Here is a 15,639-nt window from a genome sequence, read left to right on the forward strand (position 1 = left end):
GGAATGGAAGGGATGAGACAAATGCCCAAACCAGTATTACTTCCTCCTACTTGGACTTCTCTTGCCTTCCTCTTAGTTCTGAGTTGGCTTCCTTGCCTCTTTTTCTCCAAGAGCACAGGGTGCTTGCGTTAGGCAGAAGTGAGTGGATACAAGGTCCTGAATGAACCTGTCATGTCACTAATCTGCTGCTGTGAGTACACTTGTGACACAGTCATTCTGCGTGTTACTGCATGTCACTGAGGTATACACTCAGTAAAGCTAAGGACACACCCAGTAGCACACAGGGGCCAGCCTGCCCTTTGGGGAGAGTGAGGGGGATAAATGAGGAAGAAAAACACAAGACTAATCATTTAGAAACCCATACGCAGATTTGGCTCCCTAACAGTAGAGTGGAAAGTATTCCAAATGCCCACCCCCTTTGTTTTCAACCCGCCTGGGAATATTTGTTGCCTGCAAGGGTTAATCATATGGCCTATTATTGAGCAAATTAAAGGCTTGGCTGCCTGAGAGTTCCTTTCAGAAAGGATGAGGGTCTCCCAGGAGGCTTTTATGTAATAGATGGAGCTGTTCTGCTTCATCATGTTAATGGAGGAGTTATAAGGACTCAAGTCCCCAGACTCTTCTTGGCAGTCAGTGTCTTTATTCATTCCCTGGCTTAAAAAAGAAAAAAAAAATTTTTATCCTACAAAAATGTAAGTGCTTGAACAAGGCATTGAACTGACAGACTTAGGAGGTGAAGTGTTGGTTTATTGGTGTAAAACACACAGAGCAATACATCCTGGCTTTCTTGTGTGGTCAACTGACAGCAAGAACTTTAAAGAGCAGCAGAAGTTAAAATCTGAGCCTTGTGGTTCATTGTCCTTTGAAGCTTTTAGGCTCAGAAGTTGGACAGCAGAACAGCAGGTACTGTTTGGTGGTACTTTCTCTCCCCAGGAAGGTGAATCAAGGCAGCCAGCAGCTATGCAGAATCCTGATTTGTATAAAACATTTACAATTAGATGCCATCTATCAAGATTTGTTTTCCCAATGTTTTAGTAATGGTTAGTTATGAAAATCTGGCTTAGTTCATCTCCTTCGAATTGGTGTTCATCCCATCAATAATATATAATTGGTAATCAGCCAGAGAAGTATTGAGTCAATTTGAGTTTCTACCAAAGAGTACATACGAGGGAAAGGACACAAAATGTAGGGAGACTCTATGCCAGCAATTCTATTGCAGCTGTAAAGCCATTGCCTCTTCTTTTATAGAATTCCCCTTCCCTACTACTGTAGTTAGAACTATTATTGTTAGTCATTTAGGAGGCACAGGTTTTTTCTCATCCAAGTGTGGTGCTATAGTCCTCTTCCCTTCCCCGCTAACTCCCAGCCTCAGGATGAAATTGCTCCCTCCTTTGAGTTGCTTTTAATTCATAGGGTAAATTTATTTATTTATTTATTTTTAGGAATAGTCTGTTTGCAACAAGCAACACATGGCAGTTTGTCACCTGCCTTTCTTTAACTTGATTGCTGCCAGTGTCTGGGCACTGTATTCAACATGTAGCAGTCGAGGGGCATGGCCCTATGAAAACTCACCAAGTCGCTGGTGGAATTAGCCATGGATTAAGATCAGAGATTCTGCCCCTCCTTGTATTGGCCACTGCCAACATAGACCATGGGAGGTAGCAGGTGGTGGATAACTCAGGTATGTAGGCCTCCATCTCCTAAATGGGAGACCTGGATTGTGCTATGGGCTCCTGACTTCAACCTGCTCCAGCCTTAGTTTATGGGCCTTTGTGGAGTGAACCAGAAGTTGGGGTATGTCTGTCTGTCTAATTTTTGAATGAGTAAAAACAAATTAATTTTTAGATAAGGGCATGATAGAGGGAATTTATCCTTTCTTAGCTTTGTCATCCCACCTACCATATGAGGACACAGCACTCCTCCCTGCTTGGAGGAGCCATTGTAGTAGCAAAGTAAAACTCCCACTTACCAATCAAACCTGGCAGTGCCTTGATCTTGAACTTTCTAGCCTCCAAAAATGTAGGAAGACAAATTTCTGTTCTTTATAAATCAACCAGCTGCAGGTAATCTGTTATAACAACATAAGACAGACTGACGTACTGTGTGGTACTCATCTTGCCAACTGAGCTAACATAGCTATCTTTGTCCTGTGGGGTGACTTGCTTTATCATCTGCTCTTGGGTGTGCATGGTGTACTAAGCACTGCAGGTACATGATCTCAGTCAGCTTCTTCTAGGTCTCCTGCATGAGTACAGGGGCCCCAGGACTTCCGCCATTTTTCATTGCTTTCTCAGGCCTTAAAGAGATAGCTGGATTGGAAGTGGAGCTGCTGGGACACAGACCTGTCTAGAGCTGTCCTATGGCCAGCTTCAGCCTCACCAACTCCCAGTGGTAGGGCCTGGATGCTGCAAGAGATACCCAGTGGCACCTGCAGGGTGGTGAAGACCCAAATTCTTGGGAAGCCACAGCACTGTCACCTGCAAGATAAAGCATTGCCAGCCAAGGCCAAGGTTCCGCTCCCGCAAGACCGTGCCTTCTCCAGCCCTTTGAACTAGAGGCAGGCATCTCTACTCAGAGGGCATCTCAACAATCTCAAGCAAATTGCTGGGGCTGTGCTATGAAACAAGGGCTCATTTTGTTCTGATTATGCCATGCGGAGAAATGTCTGCTTAGGTATTTAGAGCCAAGAGCTTCTTCTGGATCTCCCACGTGGGTGCAGAGTCCCAATGCTTTGGGCCATCTTCTCTTTGCCAGGGGAGAAGCAGGGAGCAGGTGGGAACATGAACTGGTACTCTTATGGGATCCTGGGACATGAACTGGTACTCTTATGGGATCCCAGCACAGGCAAGGTGAGGATTTAGCCACTGAGCTATGGCACTGGGCCCTGCAGAGGCTCTTGAAAGCACCCCTTAAGCAGAAAGGGAAAGTGCTAAGAATAGCAATGGAAAAGCCACCTCAGTCTGCCTGCCTTCAACTGCCTTTTTTTGGATACACCTTTGCTTAAACCCACGCCCCATCGTGGCCTGCTGCTTAACCCTGTGCTGTTCCACTGGAGGCTTCTGGCTTCATGTCCTTTGGTTGACACTTCTCCATAGCTCCCGTCACCCTCCTCCTTCCAGACGGATTCTGCCTTTTGTCCATGGTGCACTCTCCTCTCCTCTGCTGCCCTGACCTTCTCCAACCAGACAGGCAGTGTTGGAGGATCTAGAATGTTGGACACCACATTTCCTCCTCTGAAAATGCCACTGCTTAGCTTGGGCTTTTCAAATGATTGACCCCAGGAGCAGAGACAAGAGGGTATATGTAGGAAGTACCTGCCTGCACAGGTTTTGCACTGGGCTGCTACTTTACTTGGGTGGATACTCTGGGGCTCTTGCATTTGGCTCTCTGTATTTGGGAGATCTCCAGTCCTGCACCCTGTTTGTGCCTGATATCTCCCAGCTACATTGGTGCACTTTCCTTCACTCTGGGAGTAGATTCTTTCCTGTCTGTGTGTGGATTTGGCCTGTTGGCTTTAAGACAGCCTACCTATTTCCTCTTTCACCTTCTTTACCTTTTCCAAGTCTCCTCTTCGTGAGAAATGTTCTTTTCTTTCTCTCCAGTCTTTCTGTCTGGAGAATGCAATGGCTTTCCCTTTCCATCTCTTTCCCAGTTTCCCTAGAGCTTGCCATGCAACTTTGGCACTAGCAGCGTGGTCTAAAAGTCAGCCTGGGTTGCTCATCTTTCTAACCTTGCACCTGGGTCTGCTTGCCTCAAATCTTAAGCAGAATCTGGGGTGCCCCATGGCCTACTTGTCTGGCAGTCTCTGTCTGTGTCTCACCAGTTAGATCCCATTGCCACCTCAATAGGAGACCAAGCTTCATGTTCTAAAATCCCACATCCTACCTTCTTCGGGCTGTTTGTCAGTTAGCACATACTGGCCACTGCTGCCTAGTGATGCTATAGGTCTGCTTCGCTCTACTCACTGACCATTTCCAATGGGAATCCCACACCCCCATCCTAGATGGACCATTCTTGTACAATTGCAGTCCTTGCTGGTGAGGTTAGGATATACCAACAAAGGCAGTGTTCAAACCTCCAGGAACACCAAAATATGCTTGACTCTCTGCCACCCAACAGGGAGGTTCTGTGTCACCAAAATAACACATGCAGCGTCACGTTTTTCAGCCTGCCTCCCGTGGAGATGTTAGTCATTTTGGGAAAATGCCACAGTCTTGTCTTGCAGAATGGAAATTTTCTTCCAAGACCCAGATCCATGGGCTCTGCTATTTAGCCTATAATTAGTGTATCCTCCAGAGGATTTCCTCCTCAGCACGTCAAGGCCTCTGTCTGTCAGCCTTCTGTTTGATGATGATAGGAACCACAGGACTGCACTGCGCGTCACGAAGCAAGGAAATGTTTGCTTAGATCACAACTACTCAGATTTTCTGTAACAATGGGGACATACATTCTAAGCCGCAAGCCCACGGGGAAGTGAGGAATGAATAAGAGAGAATATTCATTAAGTATAAAGAACCAGAAATCCGAGTTTCGATATAGTTTTGTTCCAGTGTGCAGCATAGCATGTTTTTCTCACCACGTCACCGGTATTTTTAGTTCTTGCCTTTTCAGCTGCTTATTTCTTCGTGTGTTTTATTCACTGGTCAACATCGTCCTGTGTTGTTCGATAAATAGCTTCCTTTTTGTCAGCTGCTGGCTCCATCATCGGGAGGTAGGGGTTCAGAGAGACACAGCAGCTCCATCCTCTACACACTGCCATCTGGGGGCAGAAGATGCCCATGGGCCTGCAAAGCCACTGCCTGGTCTTGCTGCCTGCCTGCTTCTGGCAGGAGCCTGACTGGGTGATGGCTGCAAATGTCTCCAACAGCCAGTGTTTAATGTGGTGACACTAATGAATTCTGGGAATTAATCTTCAGCCAAGGAAGCATGATGGAAAAGACTAGAATTTCAAATTAGCTAATGAATTGATTTCCTTCCAGGCAGGAATGTGTTCCTGTTTCCTTCTGGGGGACTTGTCTGTCATGTTCAGTTTGTCTTCTGTGACCTCATACATCCAGACTCTCTTACATATATTTCATGGTATAAATGAATCTTTGTTCTCTTGTTTTGTCCCTGAACCTAGATAAAAGCCACATCTAAATCTTTCCCAACCCAGTCACACTTCCCACCTCCCCCTGCCCCCGACCCTCAAATGGAGCAGGTGCTCAGCCTAGCAGTTAAGACGTATTAGGATGCCATATTCTGTGCCCAAGTACCTTGGTTCAGTGTCCAATTTTGGCTCATGATTTCAACTTCTTGCTAATGCAGACCCTGGGAGGCAATGGTGATGGTTCAAGTAACTAGGTTCCTGCCACAAATGTGGGAATCCTAGACTCTGACCCCCTGGCTGTTGTAGGCATTTGGGAAGAGAACCCAGGGGCTGAGAGTTCTCTCACTTTTTCTGTCTTTGAAATTTAAAAAAAAGTAATAAAAATTTAAAATCCAGAAATGTAAAATTACAATTCAGTCCTTGTTTCATTTCTGTCCTTTGGAGTAACAGATGCTGGGAAGAGCTGAGCTCGGTAAGGCACTTCCCAGGCTGAGTGACCCTATCCTCGGCAGAACCAGGAGCCCCCAGTGCTGTGGGTGTGGCGATGGCCAGGGCTCTGCCAGTCTCCTTTCGCCTGCTGAGAACTCTGTCCCTCCCCTTTCAGATTCACTGTGCTGACTGTGTACAATGGAGTTTTTTTTTTTTAAAGATTTATTTTTATTACAAAGTCAGATATACAGAGAGGAGGAGAGACAGAGAGGAAGATCTACCATCCGATGATTCACTCCCCAAGTGAGCCGCAACGGGCCGAGGCGTGCCGATCCGAAGCCGGGAACCTGGAACCTCTTCCGGGTCTCCCACGCGGGTGCAGTGTCCCAATGCATTGGGCCGTCCTCCACTGCTTTCCCAGGCCACAAGCAGGGAGCTGGATGGGAAGTGGAGCTTCCGGGATTAGAACTGGCGCCCGTATGGGATCCCGGGGCGTTTGAGGCGAGGACTTTAGCTGCTAGGCTACGCCGCCGAGCCCTACAATGGAGTTTTTAGAGACGTCATGTGTGAGACTAATTGGCAGAAAAACAGGTCTTTGTGTGAGTCAGTTTGGAAGCATAGAAGAAAAATGAAGCTGTTTTCTTCAATGCAGCACACTGCACATAACAACCTTTAACAAGCTTATGTGCATTTTAAACTCCAGTCTCACATGATTTAAGGAATGACCAATACTCCCCAAAGTTCTTTGATCAAGAAACTAGATTCTTTAAAAATATGTACTTATGGGGTCCAGTGTTATGAGATACAGCAGCCACCTGTGACTCCAGCATCCCCTATTGGTGTCAGTTTATGTCCTGGCTACTTCACTTCTCATCCTGCTCCCTGCTAATGGCCTGGGAAAAGCAGTGGAATACAGCATAAGTGACTGGGCCCTTGCCATCCACCTGGGACAGTTAAATGAAGCTCCTGGCTTTTGGCTTTGGGGCTGGCCTAGTCCTGGCCATAGCAGACATCTGGGGAGTAAATGGACAATTTCTCTGTCTCTACCTCTCTCTATAGCTCTATCAAAATAAAGAGGTGAATTTTAAAAATTTATTTATTTGGGTTTATTTTTCTTGCTTGTTGGTTTAAAAGGGCCAGACTAAAGCTCAGAGCCACAAACCTCACCCGAGTCTCCCACTTGGGTGGCAGGAACCCAAGTACTTGGGTGATCGTGTGTTGCCTTCTGTCAGAAGGATAGAATAGGGGACCAGTGTTGTGATACAGTGAGATAAGACACTGCTTGCAACCCTGATGTCCCATATTGGAGGGCTGGTTTGAGTCCCAGCAACTCCACTTCTGATCTAGCTGCATGCTAATTTTCCCAGGATAGCAGCATGGATGGCCCAATCACCCAACCCCTGCCACTCTCTAGAAGACTGGTTTGAAATTCCAAGTTCCTATCTTCAGAGTGGTGCAGCCTTGACCATTATTTGAACATTTAGGGAGTAAATCAGCAAATGGATAACAAGCCTCTCTTTCTCTCTCTCTTATGCCATGCCTTTCAAGTAAATACGTAAGTCCTTTCTTAAAAAAAAAATATTGTGGGGTGCTGGATCTTGAACTAGGCACTCCATTATGGGATGTAGGGGTCCCAAGTTGTATCTGAGCCTGCTATGCCACCTCACTCACTGCTTAGTCTGTTTTCCTGGTACGATACTTTCTATGTCTAGTGCTTCAGCCAACTCACTTCACTGGCTGGCCCCCCATCTCCTCTAAAGTGTGACATTTTTAAGCATCCTGTTAGAAAAGCTGCTCAGTTCCTGGGCAGGAGGAGAGACAGTCTGCATCTGGAATTTGCAATACCTGCTTTAATAAGAAAACCTATCATGAGAAAACACTTTACAACTTTCTTAATATGTTGATTATCTAAATCAATCTAGAAGATTCTTTATGTTGTTTTTAAAAACAACATAGGGGGGGCCCAGAGCAATAGCCTAGTAGCTAAAGTCCTCACTTTGCATGCTCCAGGATCCCATCTGGGCACTGGTTCGTATCCTAGCTGCCACCTAGAAGAAGCTCTTGGCTCCTGCCTTTGGACTGGGCTAACTGTGGCCATTGTGGCCACTTATGGAGTGAACTAGAGGATGGCAGATCTTTCTTTCTCTCCTTCTCTTTGTAACACTGGCTTTCCAATAAATAAGTGTGTGGTTTTTTTTTTTAAGAGAGAGCATAGAGATTTTCAGGTGTTCTAAAAATTCCCATAGTCAACTCCCTCTGCATTCACTAAATGCTTGACCCTAAGTAGGATGAAGTAATGAGCTTACAAAGGAAGAGTGTGAGCATCAAATTGCCAAGCCTTAAGCTATCACCGTTATATCCTAGTTAAAGCTGATAGAGAGACTAACATGAGTCATTTTTGGGTGATTAAAAGAGGCAGCTTTGGAGATGAAGGTGGTCCCCTGAGTTACTGGCACCCAGCTTGCATAGTTGGTATGCATTACTGGATCCAGTTGTCCAGCCTTGAAATGCCTTATACCTCTTCTCCACCAATCTAGTTCAATTTAGTTCCAAATCTTGCCCAAGCCTTAGTTTAGATTTTTGTCAGCTACAGAAAGTTTTCCTTAATTAGAGTCCTGTCACTACGCACAAGCCTTACAGTATCATGTTGCTCATTGTAGTTGAGCCATGTTTAACATAACAAAGTTGAATAGAAATAGTTCTCCCTCAGGAGTTGGGGGACTGGCCTCTTTACTGTTAGGAAATGACCTGTTTTCTTGCCTCCTGGAAAGAGTTAGAACAGTTTTGATCTGGTGATTTGAAAGCCTGTTTTTGTGTTATTTCTTGTCTTATATATATGATCAAACCCTGCAGTTTATTGTTTCCATGTTTCTCTGGTTATTCCATCTTTACAGTTATGCTTGTACACACTTGAGAAAAAAATGTCATAAATCATTTTAAATTCACTTATTTTGGCTAATTCTGGTGTTGTGTAATAAGTACTTGCTGAGTAAATGAAATGATGTGATACCAGCCACATCTACCCCTAAGGGAGAAAGAACTTTTTCCTATTTATCAGTAAAATAGTGATTCTATTTCAGATGGGCTCCTGGCTCCCCATGAGAAAAAGAGTATGCTGAGTGTTTCAGAATGAGGTTCTATCCTCAAGGTCTTCACGCCCTTCCCCTAAAATCCTCCAGTGCATTTGGCTAGGTTACAGCTCTGCTTAGCATTCTTCCCATATACACTGCTTGAGTTTTGCTGATCCCACAGAATGATATTCAACCAACTCAGGCCTTACTGAGAGAACTGACAATTCTGATCGTTTCTTCAAAAGTGGAGTGCCTCCCACCTTCATTTTCTGGATCTTCACAAGGCATCAGGGCCACATGTCTGGTTTTTCGTCTAGTCCTCTCATTTCATTATTCACTTGTTTCTCTTCTCTCTGGGGTCTAGGAAGAGCCCTCTCCAACCAAAGCTGTGAAACAAGAGAAGCCACATTTAATTCCATCCCCACACCTCAGTAGAGATCATTGTCTGTGGATGGAGTGTGGTTTGCTGGTCTCTCTCCAACCCTTTCTAGGAGCTTCACACTGTGCAGAACCTAAAGGAGCTCGTTCTCAGCCCTTGCCTACAACGCTTCCAAGGCGCTATTCCCACCCACTTTCCTTCACATGCTGTAAATTATTGTTTGTTAGCCAGAGCCCCCTGACTTGCTCGTTGGAAACCTTGACACTAAACAGTCTGTAGGTGACTAAGGGGAGCTCCTTTGACCCTTCCTGTTTTTTAAGAAGCACCTACCTGTTGTCAGATGAAGTTTCAACAATTAATGAAGGAAGAAAGCAGTTAAAGAAGGATATACTTCTTTTAAGGTATGGGAAAGCAAGAAATCTCTCTTTTTATGTTTGGGTAGCTATTGTGGTCCGGCTATGTCTATTTGACAACAAGAAACAGACATAACACCACTTGTCCAAGATCACCCAGCAGGTTTACCTGTGAATCCATCAACTCCTGGCCTCCTGTCCTACCCATTTCTTTTGAGGGCACAGAGGGTGGTGTGAAATTCCCAAGCCCATCTGCAGTAGGAACTCACAAAGGCCCTGGGGACTGTTTTGATTTTAGGAGTTTTTATCTGCCATCCCTTAAGCCAGGAGGACTGAACCATCCACATACAAATTATTGATCATGTCATGACCTGTTGGGTTCCCTCTGTTTTTAGAAAATGTGGTTAGTCACATGGGTTTTCCTCTGATAATTACACGCACAGATGAGCATAGATGGAATCAAGGAAAGACTGCTGATGAAAATAAGACACAGTCATTTCTGAACACCTGTACTGATTCTGTGTTTTTGATAGGAAAATAATAGAAGAATAAAAGACCTTGAACCAAATGATTGATTTCTTTCCATGGCCAGCCTGCGGTGGTATTTATTGTATTGCAGGCAAGAAAATAGAGGTGATGGAGATTCCGTTGATTTTTTTAACTATAAGCTCAGTTCCAAGAGATAGGGATTCCCCCGACCATTCTAAAAACAGATTGTGGAAGTTGCCGAATATTCTTTCAGGTTTGGAAGATGAGGACTATGGGGAAGCTATTAAGATAAAAGATTTATTAAAAGTGAGGTTTTTTTTGTTTTTGTTTTTTGGTAAATCTAATGGTTTAACAGTATTTTAGGAATTCTACTTAAATGCTCTGATACAAAGCTCAAGGTGAGACTGAACTTTGGGAGTTTGTTTTTTCTTAACCATTTGTCATTGCTTTTTCAGTTACTTGAAAATATATGGCATTTTCTATGTTGCTGGCATGCCACTTTTGGGAAAACTCAAGACTTTATTACTTGGAGTGGGCAGAATGGTATCCATTGTTTTTCCTAAGCTTCCATCGTGGGCTCAAAGCTGATAGCTTGAAAGGGCAGATGTTGAAATTTCCTTGTCTTGCCAAGGGCAGTTGCTCACAACACAAGTGAGAGAATGATTGGAGGGTATTCATTAGATCCAGCTTCATGAGAAATTTCCTTGTGTCCACATCATCTCTAGTAATATAGAGGAAGTTATAGTACATAGCAAAATATACTAATGAGTTTTTTTCTTCAAAAAGCGCATTGAATATGAAACAGAAATTGGTAGCACTGATGTGATTTAACCAGTTAACCATGGAGGAGCTTAAATTTAACTTATTTTTTTTTACCATTTTAAATGACTTTTTGTTCCTTGTTTGTATAATTCTATTCCAGTTTTTCTGAGTTATATTATAGTCACTTTCTGTTCTGAGATTTTTCTGCTTTTTAGAGACATGAAAAATCGTGCTAAACTTTCCTTGAAAAAATGTATTGCTTGCTTTTTCCTTGGAAATTCTTGACTGTGTTTTCTTTGCTGCCAGTTAATGGATGTTTCTTCTATTGATATTTAATTGAAGTCTGATTTTTTTCTATATGCCTCTAAATAAAGTATGTAGACTCATCAGTTTACTTCTATTGAATACATTTTACTGTATGGAAAAATCAGAACCATCTGGCTAGCCTGTTTTCTGTGTTTCTAGTACTTCAAAATTGTTTTCTCAGTATTTATTTCAACCAAACAGGAATTTCATTAATTCAGCTAACATATAATTATTGTTCCTGTTTGCTGGGTGTGTATCCATAAAAAAACTGTGTAAGGCTGCTGATCAGGTGTTCTGTGTGAACCTTCTAGCCCCCTCCCACCCACCAACCCAGGGGAACAGAGTATCTAAGTTGTACTTGGGGCTGATGTTTGATTCTTGCAAACAGGTGTCTCATTAAGGATTTTGAAAAGCGACCCTCCGTCACACAACTCCTGGACCACCCATTCATCAGAGGAGTCCACGGAAAGGTTTTGTTTCTGCAGAAACAGCTAGCTAAGGTGCTGCAGGACCAGAAGCAGCTAAACCCTGTTGCTAAAACCAGGTATGGTGCCCATGTCTTCAGCTTTCTTGCAGTGATTCTCTATGTCCTATGCTTTGATTTGTCTGGCATTTTCACTGGTAAGGATTGCATCCCTGCATTTTGAGAGTTTCATTTACATGACATTAAATACTCTGTGCCCAAGAGAGGCAGAGGCAGACTTCAGAAGCAAATGGGCTTGTTTATGCTCTGATGGCTAATTTCTCTCAAATGGCTGGGATTGCTTTCTGCCTCCTGTTCCATTAGCTCTGGTTAAAAACCAACAAATATATTTTATATTTATCTACATGTGGATTTTTTTTTAACCAGTAAAGGTAGTGTATAAAAGCAGCCATGACTGACTTTGTATGAAAAATCTTTGGTTGCTGTTGCAGACCAGAAAGACTAGACATGAAAGCTAAGTAGTGGTTTGGGGAAGATTGCACAATTAGCACTAGAGGCTTTTTCTTTAATGTGTTGAGATGGTTTCCTCTAAAGTAAACAAACAAACAAAAACGTTAGAGTTAATTCAGAATTAGATATTGTCTACGTGATTCCCAGTCCACTTAGCCCCTTTTTTAGTGGGCAGGTGCTTTAAAGAGTGCTTTTTGTCAGGATCAGCTGTTTGCAACAATATTCCATGGTAAATCTTTTAGAAAAAATGGATCTTTGATTTTTGTCCAGAGGGTGGCAGAATTTCTCTTTAAAATAAAAATCAAATGCAAATAAAGCTACTTCCTGTGATCAGCAATTATTTGGTTTTATAAAAACCAGCCAGGATGCAGCTCCAGTTCTTTTTTGTTAAAAGAACATTCTTGAAGGAATAGAGGTGAAGAAAATATTGTAAGTCACAAGTTCTGGAAATATTTATGTATTTTACAGGAAACTGTTAACAAATCAAACCGCCAAACATTGGCAGCAGGACCACAGGAACTAGAGGCAGAGTTTCAAGGTTACTCTATTTTTGCTGATTTTTCCCCCACCATGCCACCTGGATCACTTTTACAAAGCTCAAAACATGTTTTCCCCCAATTCTACTGCCATTTCTTTTTCTGTGGCTTTCTTACAGGGTAGAGAAACACAAAGCCTTACAAGTGACTTGGTTCTTCTTTTTTGAAACCCCAGGGAATCTGTGCTTTAGCCTTGGGGCCTGCAATCACTTTTGTTCCTGTGCACTAGCCACTGCCCCTGCCACCCATCTCCACACAGCAGCAGCCCCCCTCCCTTCCCACTCTGAAGTGATGATGAAACAATACAAAGACCAAGCCCAAAGAAGACCCAGCTCTCAAGCGCTACAATCAAATCCAGCCTCCCCTCCTTGTCTCCATGCTCTGTGATGGGCTGCAGAGGGATTTCTGAGAGGGATTTTGCAAAGTTCTCCAGCTTTGCGTCTTGTCTTGACTCCCCTGACCAAGTCTGTGTCCTCTAAACCAAATGTCCCCCCTTCCTAGAAAATTGTGCTTCCATGCCCTCTTGCCCTCCTCCTCTAATTTCTCTGTCTTTCTGAACTCCTTTGATGTCAAAAGCCTTCTAGGGTGAGCAAAGGCTTCTCACAGGATCTTGATAATCTTGAGTTTCCTTCAGTAGTTTGTGTTTCTTTGAACAGTCATTTAAAAGGAAAATACAACCTCACAAATAGGTATCAGAACTTTAAATAGCCACCCCCCAGGTGGTAGGAAAATTAATTCCACAGAAAACACAATGCATGCAATTGACATACACCCTGGCCTCCTGTCCCACATGACAACTTTCCCTTAGCAGTTGGCGAGGACCTGGCACCATAGATGCTTCGTTAAGCCCACCAGGCAAAGCTTTCAGATGTCATTGGATGCTGAAAAGTCCATATGTTTAAAGTTGTGAGTTTCCAAATTAAGGTGGAGAGAAGAAAGAAAAAATATGAATGCGTATATGAAGGAGGCAAATAGCCACTCATTATTTTTCTACATAATTGGAGCCACAGAGCAGGTGGGCAATGTGGTTGTTTAAAACTTCCACCTCTGCCAGGTTTGATTCCCTGCTCAGCTACTCACCCAAGAAGTAACATAGTTTTTCTGCTCCACAATTTCTTCTGTAACATGGAAATTGTTTTGAGGGCTAGCTGAATCAGCATGTAAAATGCTTAAAGTAACACTTGATTCAGAATCGACCCTCAATAGGTTTAAGTAGTACAAGTAGTACACATAATCTATTTAATTTTGAGTCTTTTCTTTTTAAAACTAACTGCTTCTTAATCTGTGCCTGAGCATCTTTTTAATTTACTGTACAGACAATAGAAGCAGACAGCTAGGATACCGAATGTTAAAAAACATCTATTTCTATCTTTTGTCCAAAATCTAGTGTATTCATTTATTCATGTAAGAGACATTTGTATGTGTCTAGATATCAGACCCTGTGTTGAACCAGAGGGCCTACAAAGGCAAATCTGATACAGTTCCTGATTTTAAAAAAATGCTGGTATCCTGGTGTGTGCTACAGACAGTATCGGATCAGAAACATTTCTGTTCACTTTTAAGACTTTCACCAAGGAAGGCAGGGGCTGGTAGTTTGAGAATGTTGTAGGGAAGAAAGCAGATTCCGAAAGAATGGGGGGGAACTCAGATAGGTGTCAGGGAAGGATATTACATAGAGGAGACATTGAAGACAGAAGAGATAGGAGCTAAAAGAAGAGGAAAGAAGGAGGGCCTAAAATGAGTGCTGGCCTTAGAAAAAAGAACCTGTAAATTGGGAAAGACAGAGAGAGGTCAGATGAAAATACTCAAAAATTGTGAGAGTGGAGAGGAAGTACAATAAAAGGCCTTTATTATTTTTAAAATCTATTTTTATTTGAAAGTAAGATATACAGAGAGGAGGAGAGACAAAGAGGAAGATCTTCCATTTGTTGATTCATTCCCCAAGCACCCGCAACAGCCAGAGCTGAGCCAATTATGAAGTCAGGGCTCAGAGTCTCTTCTGAGTCTCCCTTGTGGTACAGGGTCCCAAGGCTTTGGGACGTCATCTACTGCTTTCCCAGGCCACAAGCAGGGAGCTGGATGGGAAGTAGGGCCTGTGTGATTAGAACTCGTGACCATATGGGATCCTAGCATGTGTGAAGCAAGGACTTAAGCTGCTAGGCTACCATGCCAGGCCCAGGCCTTTATTTTTTCTAACAAACAAAGCATGATGGTCTCAGAATTGGGAGTAGGCTGATAGAGTAGTGTTTACTTTTTGAAATGATCACTGTAAGGATTATGATATAAATCAATTAAAGATAGATATCATGATCACTCAGTGGTGCAGAAAACCCATTCACTACAGTAAGGCTAATTGGTGCTGAAGATAATGTATACGGAGCAGCACAGCATTTGGTACTAAATCCTCTCAGTAAATGTCCCATCACTTCTGCTGCCCTTTCCATTTGTCATCTGGAATAACCCTTAGCAACGACGAGTAGGAGTAGAGAAAGCAGATACTTGTGGCCTTCTTTGGGCTGGAGATTGGCTTCAGTGGACACGGTAGGTGAACAAGCAGGCAAGGGAATCAAGGGCAGTAGGAAAAGGATTTGGAATTTCTTCAGGTTTGGAAGGAAGTGAAGACAGAGTAGTTCATCGACTCTAGGACTAAGAATGATCAGGGGCTGGGAATACTAGTGAAGATACTGAGCACATTTGGTGAGAAAGTGATGGAAAAAGGGCTTGTGGGACTGAGATGTGAGGCACTGCTGAGGGGACAAGGTATGACTGAACTTGTGGATGACTTTCAGTGGAGTAGAAATGCAAGCTTTCAGGTGTTGACACATTGAAGGACTCTGAGATCAAAATGTGAGAAGCATTCATCAAGGGATTGGTAGAAGAGGAGAAAACCAAAGGATGATATCAGAGGAAGAGACAGAGAACAAGAGAAATCAGGGTCAAGTGCTGAAGAGGATGACAAAGACAGATGATACCAATTTTTAAAAGGGGAAATTGTTGGGGAGAGCCATAGCCAGGCCAGGCAGAGGGGAGCATGAGAGGGACATAGTCCTTCTCCTTTTCCCAGTTAAGTGATCCATCTCAGTTCTGATGGACAGATACAGTATTTAAGAGTCCTCAGGAATGAAGCCAGGAATCATGGGGGAGCTTTTTTTGCGATGTGGCAGGAGGTGCTGTGTCCACGAAGGCAGACTCAGGCTGTGAGGCTCCATCTCGCCCCTCTGAGTTTAAACTTTTTGGAAAGCAGGGCTGTAATCCATTCTTGTATCACCATTTATACACTAACAGAAAGTA

General features: G+C 43.4%; 1 protein-coding gene across 3 annotated transcripts in view; it reads left to right on the forward strand.

Moving 5' to 3' along the window:
* Positions 1-15,639, forward strand: part of MYO3B (myosin IIIB) — a 545,106-nt gene that overhangs the window by 222,472 nt on the left and 306,995 nt on the right. For all 3 annotated transcript variants that reach the window (XM_058664616.1, XM_058664615.1, XM_058664617.1), the window contains one exon: positions 11,267-11,422. In XM_058664616.1, coding sequence (XP_058520599.1) covers positions 11,267-11,422 — 156 coding nt within the window. The remainder of the gene's footprint in view (positions 1-11,266; positions 11,423-15,639) is intronic.

This window comes from Ochotona princeps, chromosome 5 (assembly GCF_030435755.1).
Source record: "Ochotona princeps isolate mOchPri1 chromosome 5, mOchPri1.hap1, whole genome shotgun sequence".
NCBI lineage: Eukaryota > Metazoa > Chordata > Mammalia > Lagomorpha > Ochotonidae > Ochotona > Ochotona princeps.